General features: G+C 42.5%; 1 protein-coding gene across 2 annotated transcripts in view; it reads right to left on the reverse strand.

Moving 5' to 3' along the window:
* Nucleotides 1-21,496, reverse strand: part of CCDC90B (coiled-coil domain containing 90B) — a 64,991-nt gene continuing 43,495 nt past the window's right edge. The window contains exons 7-9 of one of the 2 annotated variants that reach the window (XM_073612831.1): nt 19,689-19,742; nt 11,881-11,995; nt 1-330 (exon numbers count right to left, since the gene is read on the reverse strand). In XM_073612831.1, coding sequence (XP_073468932.1) covers nt 182-330; nt 11,881-11,995; nt 19,689-19,742 — 318 coding nt within the window. In that variant the 3' untranslated portion in view covers nt 1-181. Of the gene's footprint in view, nt 331-1,402; nt 2,134-11,880; nt 11,996-19,688; nt 19,743-21,496 lie in introns of those variants that run through there. The other variant, XM_073612832.1, reaches the window with a different exon arrangement.

Here is a 21,496-nt window from a genome sequence, read left to right on the forward strand (position 1 = left end):
CAACATTCAATGAGTTTAATAGAATAATATAAAACAGCAAAATGATCCGCCTTACAAACACACGGAAAGGCACTTCATAGCGGGTATGAAGAATACGGCGACTCTACATTCTACCGCTTCTCTCATTGGCTGCAGCGTCACAGCGTGTGACCGACAACCAATCAGCATGGAGTCATAGCAATCAAAAGACATAACATTGTGCGCTCAGACTTCTGGCCTCCCGATCTCCGTGTACAGCGGCGATAAGGAACTGTGCAAACGCAGCACCGCCGGAATGACTGACATGAACAGCTGCCATTTCTGAGAATGTAGCACTTGTAGAATACATTCCTGGAAAGAGAACCCGTCACTTTGTAGCAGAAGAAAACGGACTACATGGGAGTTCGGTAATAGGAAACATTTTTTGTTCAAAGTGCAAAAATGAAAATTGATCGGCTGCCATGAGCAATTTTTTATATATTTTATTTGCTCTGATGTTACAGAAGTGGAAGGAAGAGATCTTTCCGAGTCCTGAATGATTTGAGAGCGTTCACGCCGGTACAACTAAGGTGTACCGCGGTTTTCGCGTGGTTAACCGCCAGTTTTCCCCCCATAGACTTTCTATGATGTCCTGCAGTTTTGGTGTGTTTTCTGAAAGCGCATCAAAATGCAGAACGCAGGACTATTAGTGCGCTTTTAGAAAAAGCACCCCCAAAAAAAAGAAAGAGGAGATATTAGAAAGCCTATGGGGAACCGCAGGTAAGCTGCGGCCAAACTGCAGCGTGAAACAGCCCCCTTTCTCTCCACCCTGGTCAGATCTGGGGGTCTGCCTGATCATATGTAAAGGGTAACTTCACTTGTGTGTGGGGGGGGGGGAATAGTAGTGCAGCTCTGCATAGAAACCAATCAGCTTTCAGTCCAGCATGCATGGCCAGCTGCTGTCTACTGCCTGTAGGACGCACTCATGGTGGGAGCAGAGTGATGACCTCATCATTCTTCTTTCTGATACCTATTTGTCCAATCCTGGGCAGGGGGCAGGTCTCTGACTGCTGTACAGTCTCCGGGGAGGACACGGGGACAGGGCTTATAGCACTGGCATGCAGAATATTACAGATCATTGAGCAGTAAACCGTTCACATAGGTATATTTCAGCTGTTTGCCAGGATTTTAGGTTTGAAGCCCCCCCCCCCCCTTCTTCGCCCCAGTAGTCCTGTGTATTGGACCTCTGACCAGCAAAATGGTGTCTCCTTATAGGAGATTTACAGGTCGATCGAACGTGATGGGGACCCGTCGCTTCAACGGTCTATTCTTGCAGCTCCTTTTTGCTCCCCAACAACTTTTCAGGTGAACACAAAAGCCAGCCAACTATTCCACAAGCTAATCTAATCAACAGTCTGGGGAAGAGGCCATAATAGACAGAGGCTTAAATATTTAAAGTGGAAGTAAAACATTTTTTTTTCTGCCAGTAAATACCTTATACAGTCCACTTCCTGTTTCTTGTCTGGTCATTAGCCTAGGCTAGTGATGGTGAACCTTGGCACCCCAGATGTTTCGGAACTACATTCCCCATGATGTTCTACTACACTGCATCATGGGAAATGTAGTTCCACAACATCTGTGGTGCCAAGGTTCGCCATCACTGGCCTAGGCTTATGACATCATGCACAGCTCTCTCTCTCACTCTCCTGAGAGTTTGCCAGGAAGGGAGGGAGGAGGAGTCATAAGAGGGCCAATGAGAGCTGCAGAGCTGGAGGTGTGTGTCTGTGTAAATCCAGGAAGTGAACAGGCAGCAGCTTCAGCTGCCCACAGTTAAAATGGCTGCAGCCAGACTTGCTGGAGGGAGATTTCTGCAGCATATTTGGAGAGTACAGAATCACGGTGTATATAAAATAATATGCAAAGTGGTTGGAGGGAAGCTTCAGAAGGGCAAATATGTTTTTATTACCAATTATGTGAGCAGACTGCAGTTCCTCTTTAAATATTGAAGCAACTGTTATAACTGATGACAGCGATAAGGCCTTCCTCAACCCACCCTTCCCCCTTGTCAGTAATATGTCTACTGCAAAGTGACAGGTCCACTTAGACACGGTCTGAACCATTATTTCCACAGTCGGTAAAATCCAAGGGCTATGGCAAGGCAAGCAAATACAGAGCCTAAAAAAGGAGAAAAAAAATACAAAAAACATATATAAGCTTAAAAGCATTTCATCATACATCAAATACCTAGATTTAAGTTCCCATTCCCCTAAAACAGGGGGTCTCCAAACTTTTTAAACAAAGGGCCAGTTTATTGTCCTTCAGACTTCAGGGGGCTGGACTGTGGTCGGGGGGGGGTGTAAATTTACCTGGCATCAGGTATTAGGGGGAAGAACAGTGCCCCATCGTTGATATAATTGGGAGGAATAGTGCCCCATTGTTGATGTCAGTTGGCAGAATAGTGTCTCATATCAGTAGGAGGAATAGTGCCCCATCATTGGGAAGAATAGTCCCCCATTGTTGATGTCAGGTGGCAGAATAGTTTCATATCATTGGGATGAATAGTGCCCCATTGTTGGTATCATTGGGAGGAATAGTGCCACATTGTTGATGACAGCTGGCAGAATAGTGTCTCATATAATTGGGAGGAATAGTGCCCCATTGCTGATGTCAGTTGGCAGAATAGTGCCCCATTGTTGATGTGAGTTGGCAGAATAGTGCCCCATTGTTGATGTGAGTTGGCAGAATAGTGTCTCGTATCAGTTGGAGGAATAGTGTCCCATCATTGGGAAGAATAGTCCCCCATTGTTGATGTCAGGTGGCAGAATAGTTTTCATATCATTGGGATGAATAGTGCCCCATTGTTGGTATCATTGGGAGGAATAGTGCCACATTGTTGATGACAGTTGGCAGAATAGTGTCTCATATCATTGGGAGGAATAGTGCCCCATCATTGGCATCATTGGGAGACGTAGCACCCCATTGTTGATGACAGTTGGCAGAATAGTGTCTCATATCAGTGGGAGGATTAGTGCCCCATTGTTGTCAGTTGGCAGAATAGTGCCCCATTGTTGATGTGAGTTGGCAGAATAGTGTCTCGTATCAGTGGGAGGAATAGTGCCCCATCATTGGGAGGAATAGTACCCTATAGTTGATGTCAGTTGGCAGAATAGTGTCTCGTATCAGTGGGAGGAATAGTGCCTAAAGGGCCGGATAAAGGCAAGCAAAGGGCCACATCCGGCCCCCAGGCCGTTGTTTGGAGACCACTGCCCTGAACCATAGATCAGACTTACTCAACACAGATGAAGCGACCGGGGTGGGGTGATGGCGGGTGGTTTTTCCGCCACCCCCCCCACCAAAAATAATAGAACACCAGCCCCCACTGCTCTTTACACCCCTCTCTCACTTCTCTCTGTCTAGCAAACAATGCACTGAAAAGGAAGCCATGACTCTCAATTCTGATTGGACAGCAGTAACTGCTGCTGTGCTTGAAAGACTGTAAAATTCCGTTCACACGGGCAGCAGAGGGGCAGTGAAAACAGGCAGGCGATGCACGTGTCCATACCCCCTGTGTACTGTCTTGGTATAAAGTTAGGGAAACAGATTCTTTTTTTTTTTTTTTTTTTAAGCGTTTTTGTCTTTTTTTTTCTATTATATAGTAAAAATTAAAAGCACATTGGATATTACATACTACCTAAAAAAAAAAAAGCTCTCTTTAAAAAAAACAATATAAAATTAATTTGGATACAGTGTGGCATGACAATAATCACCGAACTATGAAAACAGAAAATGGCCTGCAAATGAAGGGATATTACAAGCTGGTGGCTCCAGTGGTTAGAGAGCCGTCCTGGAGCTCCAGTCTCCTCTCTCCCCCAGAGATCCAACTGCAGCATTGCAACTTTGCAGCAAGTCGCCAGGTGAGGTGCTGATCTGTGTCAGACATTTGGGAACACGTCCAGGAACTGTACAGGCACCAGGATTTACATGATGGAGTCATCTCTGAGCTGGTGTCTCAGTCCAGGTAATGACCCTGCAGGATGCTTGAACATCATTTCCCTTCTGGGAAGAAAAAAGGTTAAGGCCTTCATATGGAGAGTACTGTGAGAAGTAATACTGGACCTGTTGCACTTACACATTACATAGCATGTTTGCATTTAAAGTAAGTAAGCTCAAACCAACCAACCGGCTCCTACACCCTTCTAACTACCTTGTGAAAGGAGGATGCATATACTTACCTAGTTTCAGGGCACTCTGGTCAGATCATCAGCTTCTAGCAGCGGTTTCAGGGGAGAGGAGGGACAGCCGACAATGGTAAGTATACAGGTGTGCTCATAAGTTTACATACCCTGGCAGAGTTTAGGATTTCTTCGCCATTTTTCAGAGAACATGAATAACACAAAAATGTTTCTTTCACTCATGATTAGTGTTTGGCTGAAGCCATTTATTATCAATCAACCGTGTTTACTCTTTTTAAATCATAATCACAACAGAAACTACCCAAATGACCCTGATCAAAAGTTTACATACCCTGGTGATTTTGGCCTGATAACACGCACAGAAGTTGACACAAAGGTGTTTGAATGGCTATTAAAAGGTAATCATCCTCACCTGTGATCTGTTTGCTTGTAATTAGTGTGTGTAAAAGGTCAATGAGTTTCTGGACTCCTGACAGACCCTTGCATCTTTCATCCAGTGCTGCACTGATGTTTCTGGATTCTGAGTCATGGGGAAAGCAAAAGAATTGTCAAAGGATCTGCAGGAAAAGGTAGTTGAACTGTATAAAACAGGAAAGGGATATAAAAAGATATCCAAGGAATTGAGAATGACAATCAGCATTGTTCAAACTCTAATCAAGAAGTGGAAAATTAGAGGTTCTGTTGAAACCAAACTACGGTCAGGTAGACCAACTGAAATTTCAGCCACAACTGCCAGGAAAATTGTTTGGGATGCAAAGAAAAACCCACAAATAACTTCAGGTGAAATACAGGACTCTCTGAAAACATGTGGTGTGGCTGTTTCAAGGTGCACAATAAGGAGGCACTTGAAGAAAGATGGTCTGCATGTTTGAGTCACCAGAAGAAAGCCATTACTACGCAAATACCACAAAGTATCTCACTTACAATACGCCAAACAGCACAGAGACAAGCCTCAAACCTTCTGGCACAAAGTCATTTGGAGCGATGAGACCAAAATTGAGCTTTTTGGCCACAATCATAAACACTACATTTGGAGAGGAGTCAACAAGGCCTATGATGAAAGGTACGGAGGTGGATCGCTGATGTTTTGGGGATGTGTGAGCTACAAAAGGCACAGGAAATTTGGTCAAAATTGTTGGCAAGATGAATGCAGTATGTTATCAAAAAATACTGGGGGAACATTTGCATTCATCAGCCAGGAAGCTGCGCATGGGACGTACTTGGACATTCCAACATGACAATGATCCAAAACACAAGGCCAAGTCGACTTGTCAATGGCTACAGCAGAATAAAGTGAAGGTTCTGGAGTGGCCATCTCACCTCAATATCATGGAGCCACTCTGGGGAGATCTGAAACGTGCAGTTCATGCAAGACAGCCCAATTTGAAGGGGGGTGGGAGCAGTTTTAAGGGCCATATACACGGGCCGAATATCGGGCAGGATTCGGCCAGTTTGTATTGAACTGGCCTGTGTGTACGACAGCTGGTCCTACAGACCTCTGTATAGGGGTATGACCGAAAAAGGTCTGCAGATCGGCATCCGATCAGTGCTGACCGGTGTGTTCTGGCGGAGGGGCTGTCCCCATGTCAGAACACAATGACTCAGCGGGGGGAGATTGCTGTACTAACATCGCATAGTTAGTACAACGGCTCCTCACAAGCTCTTCAGTTTTTTTTTTTCATTCAGCCCGCTGGGTTTAAGGAAAAAAAAGAAATAGTGTGCATCAGGTTTTAGACTTAGTTAGAGCCTGGAATTTCACTTTAACATGAACATTATACACAGTATCTAATGGCAAATCTGCTTTAATGACCAAGAGCAAAGGTAAATACAATGTTGAAAAGACTTAATTTTGGTAGGGTCAGGGGAGGACAAAGGGGACAGAGGGGCATTTTCCTTCAGGTCAGTAGTAATAAGATATGTTGGGCTGGTGGCACAGAGTGGAGAGAATTCAGCATTCAGATATTGATCAGAGCAGCACCAACAGTCAGTGACAGATAGGGGGCAATATAAAGCTACCCATTACCCTGTTTGGACTTGGGAAGTGACGCCACAACTGGCAATGGGAAGTCTTTGAGTGCAGACTTTATTTTTTGCTTTGAGATGTCCAATGACTGAAGGCTGAAATCTGAAAAAGAAAGCTGATGGTGGAAGATATGAAAAGGTGGGGCATAATGGAGCATGTCCTCAAGGAGCACCCACCTTCTACCAATGAACTGGGGCACCATGGCTCACTTCATGTGTTACACTTTCTTGAGCTCACAGAAATCTGCCCCTACAATGAAAGGGTCAGTTGGTTGTGTTTGCCTCCCAGGCCAAAGTTTCCAGTCCTTCTCTGGCAGAGGAATCATGGATAGTAAGATCTCTCATTACCAGTAAAGGTGGATCATCTTCTGATCACACCACTGGTGAACCGGATACAACTTTTTAACCACACAGCATGCATGGTGAGAAGATTAAACATTTGTATGAGGTGAACCTTTAATGCTGGATAATCCTGTCCAACATGCAAAAAAAAAAAAAAAAAAAAATCAAAGCAAGCAACACAAGGCAATTCCCACACTCATGCAAACATGCTTGTTTATTAACAAATTCATGGCCTGGTTGTAGTGAGCAGCACTTGGATCAACTCTAATACCTGCAAACACTGCACTGTTCCTATAGAAATGGTATTATGCACATGTCTGAATTATTAAAAAGGAACCAATCACCTCCAATCACCTTGTTAAAAGGAACCAATCACCTCCTTATAAGGCAACTTTGTTGATTTCCAATTATTGTTGGAGGTGTGGAAGGGAAGAGGATACCATTCTACACAATTGGTGGACCTGCCACCATATTTGACCTTACTGAAGAATCATTTTCCTAATATGCAATCAAATCATGGGTACAGACTCTGGCGATGCCTTTGCTCCCCATCATCTCAGAGCCCCTTAATGCAACAAAGAAAGGCCTTTTGCAATTTCCCCTCTCCGCAGGTGGGGTTCTGATCCCTAGGTATCTGAAAAGTACAATTTCTGTCTTTGCAGATGACACCAAGCTATGCAGTGGAATAACGTCCTTACAGGATGTCTCCAACTTACAAGCCAACCTCAATGCACTGTCTAATTGGGCAACTAAGTGGCAAATGAGGTTTAATGTTGATAAATGTAAAGTTATGCGCTTGGGGGCTAAGAATATGCATCCATCATACATACTAGGGGGAGTACAACTGGGGGAATCCATAGTAGAGAAGGATCTGGGGGTTTTGGTAGATCATAAGCTCAATAATAACATGCAATGCCAAACTGCGGTTTCCAAAGTCCTTTCTTGTATTAAGAGAGGTATAGACTCGAGAGAGCGAGATATCATTTTGCCACTGTACAAATCGTTAGTAAGACCTCATCTGGAAAATGAAGTTCAGTTTTGGGCACCAGTTCTCAAAAAGGATATCGGGGAACTGGAGAAAGTGCAGAGAAGGGCAACCAAACTGATAAGAGGCATGGAGGAGATCAGCTATGAGGAAAGATTAAAGGGAGATTAAAGGAACTGAATTTATTCTCCTTAGAAGAGGAGATTAAGGGGGGATATAATGAACATGTACAAATACATAAGTGGTCCATATAGTGAACTTGGTGTTGAGTTATTCACTTTAAGGTCATCACAGAGGACAAGGGGGCACTCTTTATGTCTAGAGGAAAAAATATTTAATCTCCAAATACGGAAAAGCTGAGGTAGACTTACCGGTAACTCCTTTTTTAAGAGTCTTCCAGGACAGCCATGAGACCTGGTGTCAAGATAAAAGTGGTCTCTGCGGCGGATTCGCCCCCCCCCTTCCCGCTTCCCGCCACACTCCAATGCCCTTCGCCGCTTATCAGACCCGTCGGCAGCAATCGGATCTTCTCTCTTGTGTGACATGAAGACGAGTGAGTGGAAGATGGCCCCCACCCGTCTCCATATCAATGCAGGGCGGAAGCAACGTCAAAACGTAACTACCACCCATAGCTCTTAAAGAGCCATTTTTTTCTTTTGTATTTTTTTAAATGACATTATTTTTAATTGCATTTTAGTGTAAATATGAGATCTGACGTCTTTTTGACCCCAGATCTCATATTTAAGAGGTCCTGTCATGCCTTTTTTCTATTACAAGGCATGTTTACATGCCTTGTAATCGGAATAAAAGTGACATTTTTTTTTTTTTTTTTAATGAACAGTGTAAAAATAAAAAAATAAAAGGTAAAATAAATAAGAAAAAAAAAAATGTTTTAAACGTCCCGTTCCACCGAGCTCGCGTGCAGAAGCGAACGCATACATGAGTAGCGCCCGCATATAAAAATGGTGTTCAAACCACACATGTGAGGTATCGCCGCGATCGGTAGAGCGAGAGCAATAATTCCAGCCCTAGACCTCCTCTGTAACTCAAAACATGCAACCTGTAGAATTTTTTAACCATCGCCTATGGAGATTTTTAAGGGTAAAAGTTTGTCGCCATTCAACGAGCGGGCGCAATTTTGAAGCGTGACATGTTGGGTATCAATTTATTCGGCATAACATTATCTTTCACAATCTAAAAAAAAAAAATTGGGCTAACTTTACGGTTGTCTTATTTTTTTACGGTGTGACAGAAAGTATTGCAACAACCGCCATTTTATTCTCTAGGGTGTTAAAAAAAAAAGGATAATGTTTGGGGGTTATAAGTAATTTTCTAGCAAAGAAAAACCCCTGTTTTTAACTTGTAAAACAACGAATCTCAGAAAGAGGGTCGGTCCTTAAGTGGTTAAAAAAAAAATTGTCGAAAGTGCGAAACTTTAGCTCTGTTACAACCGATAGCTATGGAGAAATCACATGGTTTTTGAATGGCACAGGCGGGATAAGGAGGGGGTGGGAATATTTCCACGATGATGCAAGAAGTGGGCAGCCACAAATGCAAAGGGAGGACAGAGTGCGAACCCTCCTATGCTCATGCTGGTGTGTTTTTTTTTTGATTCACTAAAAGTTCATTAAAAATTGGTACAATAGTCAACCAACAATATTGCTTGGAGATTCTGAAAAGGTTACAGAAATCTGTTCAGAGGAAAAGACGGGAACTCTGGCCTGACAAGTGGATTCTCCACCAAGACAATGCTCCTGCACAAACAGTCTATTCGGTCACTCGCTCACACAGTGACTATCTCTTCCTATTCCTGCAGAATGCTTTGGGTCTGGATGGACCTTTCCTCAGCCTGCAACCCTCTTCAGTCAGCTGCATCCAACTCATCGGACCTTGACAGCCTGAGCAGGGGACCCCTTAAGCATTTATCATGGGCCAAGATGAAATCCATGTTAGGTCTAAAACTGTTTAATTTTTATACCCTGTTTCCCCAAAAAAAAGACCTAGCGTGATTGTCGGTGATGGCTGCAATATAAGCCCTACCCCCCAAATAAGCCCTAGTTAAAGTCCTTGTAGGCCTTATTTTCAGGGTAGGGCTTATTTGGGGGGTTGGGCTTATATTGCAGCCATCACCGACAATCACGCTAGGTCTTATTTTCGGGGAAACAGGGTAGCGTTCTCTAAAACAGAAATGTGTTTTGGGGTTCCAAGGACCCTTTAATCAGGTCTTGGTAAAAATTCAATCCATGTGTTCTGGACAGGTTGCTTGGCTCTTAAAGAGGAACTGCAGTCTGCACACATAATTTAAAATAAAAAAAAAAAAACATCTTTGCCAATCTGAAGCTTCCTTCCAACCAGTTTGCATATTATTTTATATATACTGTGATGTATATATAAAATAATTCTGCAGAAATATAAAAAATATGCTGCAGAAATCTCCCTCCACTGAGTCTGGCTGCAGCCATTTTAACTGTGGGCAGCTTGAAGCCGCTGCCTGTTCACTTCCTGGATCTACACAGAGGCACACCTCAAGCTCTGCAGCTCTCATTGGACCTTATATGGCTCACCCCCCTCCATTCTTGGCAAACTCTCAAGAGAGTGAGTGCTGTGCATGATGTCATAAGCCTAGGCTAATGACCAGACAAGAAACAGGAAATGGGCTGTATAAGGGATTTACTGGCAGAAAAAAAAATGTTTACTATCCAAAGTTAACACAACAAGGGCAGAAGATTTAATACCGTATATACTAGAGTATAAGTCGACCCGAATATAAGCCGAGGCACCTAATTTTACCACAAAAAACTGGGAAAACTTATTGACTCGAGTATAAGACGAGGGGTGAGAAAGGCGCAGCTGCTGTAAGTGGAAAAGAGGGTCAACAATGCCCATTTGCAGCCTCATTGTGCCCATTTGCATTTCTCACTGTGCCCATTTGCAGCCAAAGGTCCCCCCGAACTTCAAACTCGGTAGTTAAGGGTTCCTAGATGCCCCCTAGCTGCAGCCAAAATTTGGGGTCTCTGGACCCAAAGGGTCCCGAAATGACATTGCTGCAGATGGACACAGTTGACCGACTTTGGGGCCCCGTATCCTGGGGCCACTTGGTGCTAGGAAACCCAAATTTGGTTTGAAAACCAAGTGGAACTAGCACTACAACATATCCAAAGTTTAGGTTCCTAGCACCAAGGGGCCCCAAATTTGGTTCATAAAATGTCAAGCACTTCTGCAGCAGAGAATTACATTTTCTGAACCGATTTTGGGGCCCATATCTCGGGGCCACTTGGAGCTAGGAACACCAACTGGATATGTTGTAGTGCTAGTTCCACTGGGTTTGCACACCAAATTTTGGGTTCCTAGCACCAAGTGGTCCTGAGATACGGGGCCCCAAAGTCGGTTTAGAAAATGTCATTCTTTGCACCAGAAAAGTGCTTGGCTCGAGTATAAGCTGAGGGGGGCACTTTCAGCACAAAAAAATGTGCTGAAAAACTCGGCTTATATACGGTAGATGGAAAGATGAAAATAATGACTGAAGTTCCCCTTTAATATATCCTGGAAGGCATATTAAGAGCTGCTCCAGTCATTGGTTTGACATCAATTTTGGGTCTTTAAGTATGTAGTAGTTTTACACTGTCCAGAACACTCTGCTTCACTCTTTACCAAGTCCTGATGAAGGGGGGCCTTGGAACCCCAAAACATGTTGTATTTCTGTTTTCTAAGACTTGAAAAAAATGTGGTCCTTTTCTTTTTACACTTCCAGCAATAAAACCTGGCTGAAGTTTTGACCCTTCCCTATCCTACTAAAAAAAATGTGCTGCAGACTTCCACATTGGAGATCATTTCCATCACACTTCCTGTCACTAGGACACGACTCTGGAACGGGGAACAAGAGAAAAACCAACTCATAAAGACACCAATGGCAAAAAAAAAAAAAAAAAAAAAAAGGGAGAGAGCCCTTAGTATTTCCCCCATACCTTCAAAAATGAGAAAATATTTTGCCTGGAGTTGGGCTTTAAAGTCATCAGTGCAAGTTAAAGAGGAGCTCACCCCCCAAAAAAATTAAAGGTCAGCAGCTACAAATACTGTAGCTGCCGACTTGTAATATAAGGACACTTACCTATCCAGGGGTCCAGCAAAGTCCTCACCCAAGCCGATTCTTCAATTGGCTTTGGGTGCAGGCCCTGGCATCTCTAGTAAGGGAAGCAGGAAGTGAAGCCTTGCGGCTTTATAGCAGGTGTCCTTCACCTTCACCTTTTGGGTGAAGTTCCACTTTAGCTTATCTTGAATGGTCCTTTAGTAAACAAGATCTTTTTCATCTTTCCATCTCAACCACTACAGACAACAAAATAAAAAACAGAATGAACTGATTGGGAAGACCGATCTTCTTACCAGCTAAATAACGGATGGTGTCCAGTTTATGGGACTCCATGAGGGTTTTCAGAGAAGCGATGTCGATATCGATCTTCTTGTGGATCTCTGTGATGACGCCATCGGTAGTCGCACTCTGAAAAAAGTATAAAGTACACATAAAGAGGTTCCATTCCGCTTTTTTTTAAATTTGCGCTGGGCAAACACATAGAGCATGTATCCACAACATTGCCAAATCACTTTTAAAGTACCTATTTCAAGTTATATGGATTCCATTGGAGGGCTTTTCTGAGTCCCTTGTCACCTGTATGGTTAAACTGTAACTACAAATAATAAATTGCTGCTCCCTTATGTGGGATAAAGCCCAGGCAATGCTCATATGATTGTATGCTTTTGATGCCAAGTGTTTAGTTATAAGTCCTGTGACCAAAACTGTCAAAGTCCTAAACATTGCTATTACTACTGGGACTCATCTTTATGAATATACACTATAATACCAGAAGTATTGGGACGCCTGCCTTTACACACACATGAACTTTAATGGCATCCCAGTCTTAGTCCGTAGGGTTCAATATTGATTTGGCCCACCCTTTGCAGCTATAACAGCTTCAACTCTTCTGGGAAGGCTGTCCACAAGGTTTAGGAGTGTGTCTATGGGAATGTTTGACCATTCTTCCAGAAGAGCATTTGTGAGGTCAGGCACTGATATTGGATGAGAAGGCCTGGCTCACTGTCTCCATTCTAGGTGTTCTATCGGGTTGAGATCAGAACTCTGTGCAGGCCAGTCAAGTTGCTCCACCCCAAACTCGCTCATCCATGTCTTTATGGACTTTGATATTACCCTGATATTGTCCCTGGCCTCCCCTCCTATCCCCATTATATTATCTCTTACCCCGGATGATGTCCCTGGACTCCTCTCCTATCACCATTATATTATCTCTTAACCCTGATGATGTCCCTGGACTCCTCTCCTATCCCCATTATATTATCCCTTAACCCTCACATAATATCAATGGGCGCCCCTCCTATCCCCATTATATTATCCCTTATCTCTCATAATGTCTCTGGTCCCCCCTCCTATCCCCATTATATTATCCCTTACCCCTGATGATGTCCCTGGACTCCCCTGCAATCCCCATTATATTATCCCTTACCCCTCATAATGTCCCTGGACTCCCCTCCTATCCCCATTATATTACCCCTTAACCCTCATCATGTCCCTGAAAGCCCCTCCTATCCCCATTATATTATCCCTTACCCCTCATAAAGTCCCTGGACTCAGGGGCTGAACACAAGAAATCTAGAAGATTCCTCTATCCATATAAATGGGATGAATGAAAGAATTCCCCAAGCCAGAAGTATTGGGACGCCTGCCTTTACACGCACATGAACTTTAATGGCATCCCAGTCTTAGTCCGTAGGGTTCAATATTGATTTGGCCCACCCTTTGCAGCCATAACAGCTTCAACTCTTCTGGGAAGGCTGTCCACAAGGTTTAGGAGTGTGTCTATGGGAATGTTTGACCATTCTTCCAGAAGAGCATTTGTGAGGTCAGGCACTGATGTTGGATGAGAAGGCCTGGCTCACTGTCTCCATTCTAGGTGTTCTATCGGGTTGAGATCAGAACTCTGTGCAGGCCAGTCAAGTTGCTCCACCCCAAACTCGCTCATCCATGTCTTTATGGACTTTGATATTACCCTGATATTGTCCCTGGCCTCCCCTCCTATCCCCATTATATTATCTCTTACCCCTGATGATGTCCCTGGACTCCTCTCCTATCACCATTATATTATCCCTTAACCCTCATAATGTCCCTGGGCATCCCTCCTATCCCCATTATATTATCCCATATCTATCATAATGTCCCTGGACGCCCCTCCTATCCCCATTATATTATCCCTTACCCCTGATGATGTCTCTGGACTCCTCTCCTATCCCCATTATATTATCTCTTAACCCTGATGATGTCCCTGGACTCCTCTCCTATCCCCATTATATTATCCCTTAACCCTCACATAATATCCCTGGGCGCCCCTCCTATCCCTATTATATTATCCCTTATCTCTCATAATGTCCCTGGGCACCCCTCCTATCTCCATTATATTATCCCTTATCTCTCATAATGTGTCTCTGGTCCCCCCTCCTATCCCCATTATATTATCCCTTACCCCTGATGATGTCCCTGGACTCCCCTGCAATCCCCATTATATTATCCCTTACCCCTCATAATGTCCCTGGACTCCCCTCCTATGCCCATTATATTATCCCTTAACCCCCATAATGTCCCTGGGCGCCCCTCCTATCCCCATTATATTACCCCTTAACCCTCATCATGTCCCTGAAAGCCCCTCCTATCCCCATTATATTATCCCTTACCCCTCATAAAGTCCCTGGACTCAGGGGCTGAACACAAGAAATCTAGAAGATTCCTCTATTCATATAAATGGGATGAATGAAAGAATTCCCCAAGCCAGAAGTATTGGAACGTCTGCCTTTACACGCACATGAACTTTAATGGCATCCCAGTCTTAGTCCGTAGGGTTCAATATGGATTTGGCCCACCCTTTGCAGCCATAACAGCTTCAAATCTTCTGGGAAGGCTGTCCACAAGGTTTAGGAGTGTGTCTATGGGAATGTTTGACCATTCTTCCAGAAGAGCATTTGTGAGGTCAGGCACTGATGTTGGATGAGAAGGCCTGGCTCACTGTCTCCATTCTAGGTGTTCTATCGGGTTGAGATCAGAACTCTGTGCAGGCCAGTCAAGTTGCTCCACCCCAAACTCGCTCATCCATGTCTTTATGGACTTTGATATTACCCTGATATTGTCCCTGGCCTCCCCTCCTATCCCCATTATATTATCTCTTACCCCTGATGATGTCCCTGGACTCCTCTCCTATCACCATTATATTATCCCTTAACCCTCATAATGTCCCTGGGCATCCCTCCTATCCCCATTATATTATCCCATATCTATCATAATGTCTCTGGTCTCCTCTCCTATCCCCATTATATTATCCCTTACCCCTCATAATGTCCCTGGACGCCCCTCCTAACCCCATTATATTATCCCTTACCCCTTATGATGTCCCTGGACTCCTCTCCTATCCCCATTATATTATCCCTTACCCCTGATGATGTCTCTGGACTCCTCTCCTATCCCCATTATATTATCTCTTAACCCTGATGATGTCCCTGGACTCCTCTCCTATCCCCATTATATTATCCCTTAACCCTCACATAATGTCCCTGGGCGCCCCTCCTATCCCCATTATATTATCCCTTATCTCTCATAATATCCCTGGGCGCCCCTCCTATCCCCATTATATTATCCCTTATCTCTCATAATGTCTCTGGGCCCCCCTCCTATCCCCATTATATTATCCCTTACCCCTGATGATGTCCCTGGACTCCCCTGCAATCCCCATTATATTATCCCTGACCCCTCATAATGTCCCTGGACTCCCCTCCTATGCCCATTATATTATCCCTTAATTCTCATAATGTTCCTGGACGCCCCTCCTATCCCCATTATATTATCCCTTATCTCTCATAATGTCTCTGGTCTCCCCTCCTATCCCCATTAGATTATCCCTTAGCTCTCATAATGTCTCTGGTCTCCCCTCCTATCCCCATTAGATTATCCCTTACCCTCATAACGTCCCTGGACTCCCCTCCTATCCAAATTATATTATCCCTTACCCCTCATAATGTCCCTGGACACCCCTTCTATCCCCATTATATTATACCTTACCCCTGATGATGTCCCTGGACTCCTCTCCTATCCCCATTATATTATCCCTTAACCCCCATAATGTCCCTGGGCGCCCCTCCTATCCCCATTATATTACCCCTTAACCCTCATAATGTCCCTGAAAGCCCCTCCTATCCCCATTATATTATCCCTTACCCCTCATAAAGTCCCTGGACTCAGGGGCTGAACACAAGAAATCTAGAAGATTCCTCTATCCATATAAATGGGATGAATGAAAGAATTCCCCAAGCTAGGCTTTTGCATTCTGACAGCTGCTAGTGCTGGCTGTCAGAATATCTGCGCAGTGCCTGCAGTTCATTGGCTGCAGATGCTGGTTATATATAGATCTATATACACACACACACACATATATATATATATATATATATATATACACGTATATATATATATATATATATATATATATATATATATATATATATATATATATATATATATATATATATATATAGAGAGAGAGAGAGAGAGAGAGAGAGAGAGAGAGAGAGAGAGAGAGAGAGAGAGAGAGAGAGAGAGAGAGAGAGATCTATACATATATATATATATATATATATCTATAGATAGAGAGATAGATATATATATATATATATTTTTTTTTTTTTTTGTATACAAAAGAATATTGCATATCAAATACATTTGATCCTTTGCCTACACTTGTAGCAGGGCCTCGCACTCCCATGTAAAAGATCTCATTATGGAGAAATACGGGACATCAAATCTAGTTTGTATTCAGTATTTTAAAGGACAAACCGGTCCTGACATCTCAGAAACTTTACTCTAAAATCAGATATGAATATTACAAGCATCTCATCTGTAATTGATGAAAGCCAGGCCATGAATAGAACAGATCTCTGATTGTACTGGGGAGTGCTGCGTGTGCTCGGAGGAGAACATAATGTACAGAGATCAGCCACAGAATCCCAAGTGTGTATGAATTATACAATGTACACTGGGAATCACACCGCTTTATTAACAAAGGTAGACTTACAGAATCGTGTCATGACTGGGTTATATAAGAGTCTGAGTATTCAGTCTTAGATCATAAAGGAGTGATTGCAAAAATTTTTATTTTCTATGTAATCACTTGACAAAAAAACCCCCAAAAAACATGTTCTTCCTATTATGACCAGTAGTAGTTTTTTCTTGTAACCACTCCTTCATGACCAGACCACTTTTTGCGACACAGCACTGCGTTACTTTAACCACTTGCCGACCAGCAGCCATCATTATACTGCGGCAGGTTGGCTCTATAGCTGTACGCCGGTTCGTGCAATAGATACAGTGGGGCCCACGCACACGACGCCGGAAGCGCATGCGCGTGCCCGGAGGCCAATGTGCGTGACCTGGCGGCCACAATGTCCGTCGGCCACCTGCGATCGCTCCACAGAGAGCCAGAACGGGGATCTGTCAACATAAACAGAGAGATCCCCGTTCTGCCAGGGGAGTAGAGAGAGTTTGTCTGTTCCTAGTGATTAAGGATGAGCTCCGGCGTGTTCGCAAACCGCACGTGCAGAGCCCGCCAGCAAGTCAGCACTGTGGAGCGCTTATCACAAGCAGTGAGACATTTTCCCTATCCGTGGCTGCAGAGATCGGGAAACGTCACGCTGTCTGTGATTAGCGCAGTGCCGACTTCCTGGCGGACTCTGCACGTGGGGTTTGCGAACATGCCGGAGCTCATCCTTACTAGTGATCAGGAACAGCAATCTGTCTCCTCCTCCAGTCAGTCCCCTCCCCTCACAGTTAGAAACACCTCCCTAGGGAACACTTAACCCCTTGATTGCCCCCCTAGTGTTAACCCCTTCCCTGCCAGTGACATTTATACAGTAATCAGTGGCTATTTTTAGCTCTTATCGCTGTATAAAAATCAATGGTCCCAAAATAGTATCAAAAGTGTCCGATCTGTCCGCTGCAATGTCGCAGTCCCTCTAAAAATCGCTGATCACCGCCATTATTAGTAGAAAAAAAAAAATTATAAAAATGCCATAAATCTATCCCCTATTTTATAAACACTATAACTTTTGCGCAAACCAATTAATATACGCTTATTGCATTTTTTTTTTTACCAAAAAAATGTAGAAGAATACATATTGGCCTAAACTGAGGTAGAAATTTGGGGATATTTATTATAGCAAAAAGTAAAAAATATTGTTTTGTTTTTTATTTTTGTCGCTTTTTTTGTTTGTTTATAGCGCAAAAAATAAAGACTGTGGAGGTGATCAAATACCACCAAAAGAAAACTCCAATTGTGGGGAAAAAAAGGACATCAAAAAAAAAAAAGGACATCAATTATAATAATGTACAGCGCACGACCGCGCAATTGTCAGTTAAAATAACACAGTGCCGTATTGCAAAAAATGGCCTGGTCATGAAGGGGGGTAAATCTGCCGTAGGTCAAGTGGTTAAAGGACAAACCAGTCCTGACATCTCAGAAACTTTACTCTAAAATCAGATATAAATATTACAAGTGTCTCATCTGTAATTGATGAAAGCCAGGCCATGAATAGAACAGATCTCTGATTGTACTGGGGAGTGCTGCGTGTGCTCGGAGGAGAACATAATGTACAGAGATCAGCCACAGAATCCCAAGTGTGTATGAATTATACAATGTACACTGGGAATCACACCGCTTTATTACCAAAGGGGTTATCTATGATGAGCAAGAAGAATTGTGTCATGACTGGGTTATATAAGAGTATCCAGTCTTAAATTATTATAAAGGAGAAGGCGGACTTAGAAAACGTTAAAAAAAATTTGCAAAGATATTTTATATTGTATGTAATCAATTGACAAAAAATAAATTAAAAAAAAAATAAAAAAAAAACAAAAAAAACAAAAAAAAAAACAAAAAAACAAAAACAAAAAAAAAAAACACGTTTTCCTATTTTGACCAGTAGCATTTTTTTTTTAACCCCACTTGACCTCTGGAAAATTTACCCCTCCCCCCCTTCACGGCCAGGCCATTTTTTTGCGATACGTGCACTGCGTTATTTTGACTGACAATTGCGCGGTCGTGCGACGCTGTACCCAAATAAAATTGATGTCCTTTTTTCCCCACAAACAGAGCTTTCTTTTGGTGGCATTTGATCACCTCTGCGTTTTTTTTTTATTTTCTGCACTATAAACAAAGAAAAACTGACCAATTTAAAAAAAAAAAAAAAAAAAAACTTTTTTGTTTTTACTTTCTGAGATATATTATATATATATATATATATATATATATATATATATATATAAAAATAATCGAATTTCTTCATAAATTTAGGCCAATATGTATTTCGCTATATATTTTTAGTAAAAAAAATCCCAATAAGCGTATATTGATTGGTTTGCGCAAAAGTTATCGCGTCTACAAACTATGGGATATTTTAATCTTTTTTTACTAGTAATGGTGGCAAACAGCGACTTATAGCGGTACTGCGATATTGCGGCGGAGAATCGGACACCTAACTGATACTTTTTGGGGACCAGTGACACTAAAACAGTGATCAGCACTAAAAAAAAAAAACGCACTGTCACAGTACTAATGATACTGGCAGGGAAGGGGTTAACATCAAGGGCGTGATCTAAGGGTTACAATGTGTGACTAGCCAGTGTTTTACTACAGTGTGGGAGAGGTGCTTTTACTAGAGGAAGACATGGATCCTAGTCCCTGCTTTGCTGAGACACAGGGTCCACACTTTCCCTCCTGTTAGTGTGTGTGTATATATATATATATATATATATATATATATATATATATATACACACACACACACATATACACACACACACACATACACACGTGATCCGGCGCAGAGGTGTCACCCATAGCAGTAAAACTGCTATACGGCCGACCTTAGGTGGTGAATTTATTTTTTTTTATGTATTATAAAAATTTAAAATTACACTAAAAATGATCTTTCTTGTACAAAAAGTTAAGTTAATTGCAAATGGGGGGAAAAAAAAAAAAAAAAAAAAGATTTTTTTAAATTTTGCACATTATTTTAATGCAATTTTTAGTTTTATGCAACCTTTAATTTTGTTAGAATATTTCAAGTTGAGCATTATTATAAATCACCTTTTTATGGAACTCTGTGCTGGCTTCCATCAGCTTCTTCTCTTGATCTGTGAACTAAGATAAAAGAAATAGGTTATTATCGGCACGGATATAAGTTTTAGAGCTGCCGGTTCACACTAGGAATCGCTCAGGAACACGATTCACATGCAGCTCAGCCCATTCATTTTGAACAGGCTGAACCAAAAGCAGTACAAGCATTAATTTTATAAAACGCACTGCAACCTGATAACACGGTTCTTTGGAAGCATGCGATCCGGTGCAGACAAAAGCACCGCATCTGTGATCTTCATTTGGGGCCGTCATTGGGAGCAGTGTCACATTGACACCCGCTGTAGATCACAACTGCAGTGCGTTTGGAATGCGGTGTGGGAAACGTTTCGCGCACAAGTTACCTGCACTGCGTCTTGATGTGCACAGGGCCTTAAAGTGTTACTAAACCCAGGACCCTGCATCTCACTATATCTGGTCTCCCACAGTACACAGAACATGGAAATGCATTTTTTTTTAGTAAATATAAACTGCTAAATACCTTTTCTCATCAGCAGTTAGAGCAGTCTTGTGACTCCTATCAGTGTCTGGTTAAAGCTTGTAGGAGGAGTTTTCATTCTCCCCTGACTGTCCTATGAGGCTGCATGACCCCTGACCCTCTGTCTGGACAGTGCTGATTGGCCATGTGCTGATCACATGCACACTCTCTCTCTCTCTCTCTCTCTAAAAAAAAAAAACTCTCTAGCAATACACACCAAACTGAGCATGTGCAGCCCGTCCCCAATGCTCTGTTCTATTAGGATATGGATTGGGGAAGTGAAATGAGGAGAGGATCAGAGAAGACAGGATCAAACAGCCATTTTACACAATGTATCCCTTAGGTTCCACTGTGAGTATAACAAGCATACTTTACTGCATACACAGACTGATTACTACTGTTGTGGGTTTAGTAAGACTTTAAGGGGCTACTGCATCATATGTCACTATCGTTGGTAATAAAAATAGTAGCGATGCACTGAAATTTTGTCTGCAGAAAATTATTGTCCAAAAATAGGGTTTTCTTTTAAGCGTTGTGCCGAAAGAAAAAAAAACCTGGCGATAATGGCTGCCGAAAGCGCACCGCGATTATACCAGAGTTTGTTGCGATTCTACCTTGCTTATGGTGTATTTTTCATAGGTATGCAACTCAAAAAATGCATCAAAAACGCAACACAGGCATAATTTTGATGCGTTCTTGCTGCGTTTTCCAACGCATTTCAAAGGAGAGGTGCGTTTTTTGGTTCAGTTTTTTAACCACTTAAGGACCGCTTCAAAAAGGTGCTGATAATAGGCGTCAAAAAATGAATAATAATTTAAATTCATATTATTAAAAAGTCGAATATAAAACAATTATTTATAAAATACAGTTGTGCTCATAAGTTTACATACCCTGGCAGAATTTATGATTTCTTGGCCATTTTTCAGAGAATATGAATGATAACACAAAAACATTTCTTTCACTCATGGTTAGTGTTTGGCTGAAGCCATTTATTATCAATCAACTGTGTTTACTCTTTTTAAATCCTAATCACAACAGAAACTACCCGAATCACCCTGATCAAAAGTTTACATGATTTTGGCCTGATAACTTGCAAACAAGTTGACAAAAATGGAATGCCTATTAAAGGTAACCATCCTCACCTGTGATCGGTTTGCTTGTAATTAGTGTGTGTGTATATAAAAGGTCAGTGAGGTCAGTTTCTGGACTCCTGACAGACCCTTGCATCTTTCATCCAGTGCTGCACTGACATTTCTGGATTCTGAGTCATGGAGAAAGCAAA

The sequence above is a fragment of the Aquarana catesbeiana genome, linkage group LG02 (genome assembly GCF_042186555.1).
Source record: "Aquarana catesbeiana isolate 2022-GZ linkage group LG02, ASM4218655v1, whole genome shotgun sequence".
NCBI classification, from domain to species: Eukaryota; Metazoa; Chordata; class Amphibia; order Anura; family Ranidae; genus Aquarana; species Aquarana catesbeiana.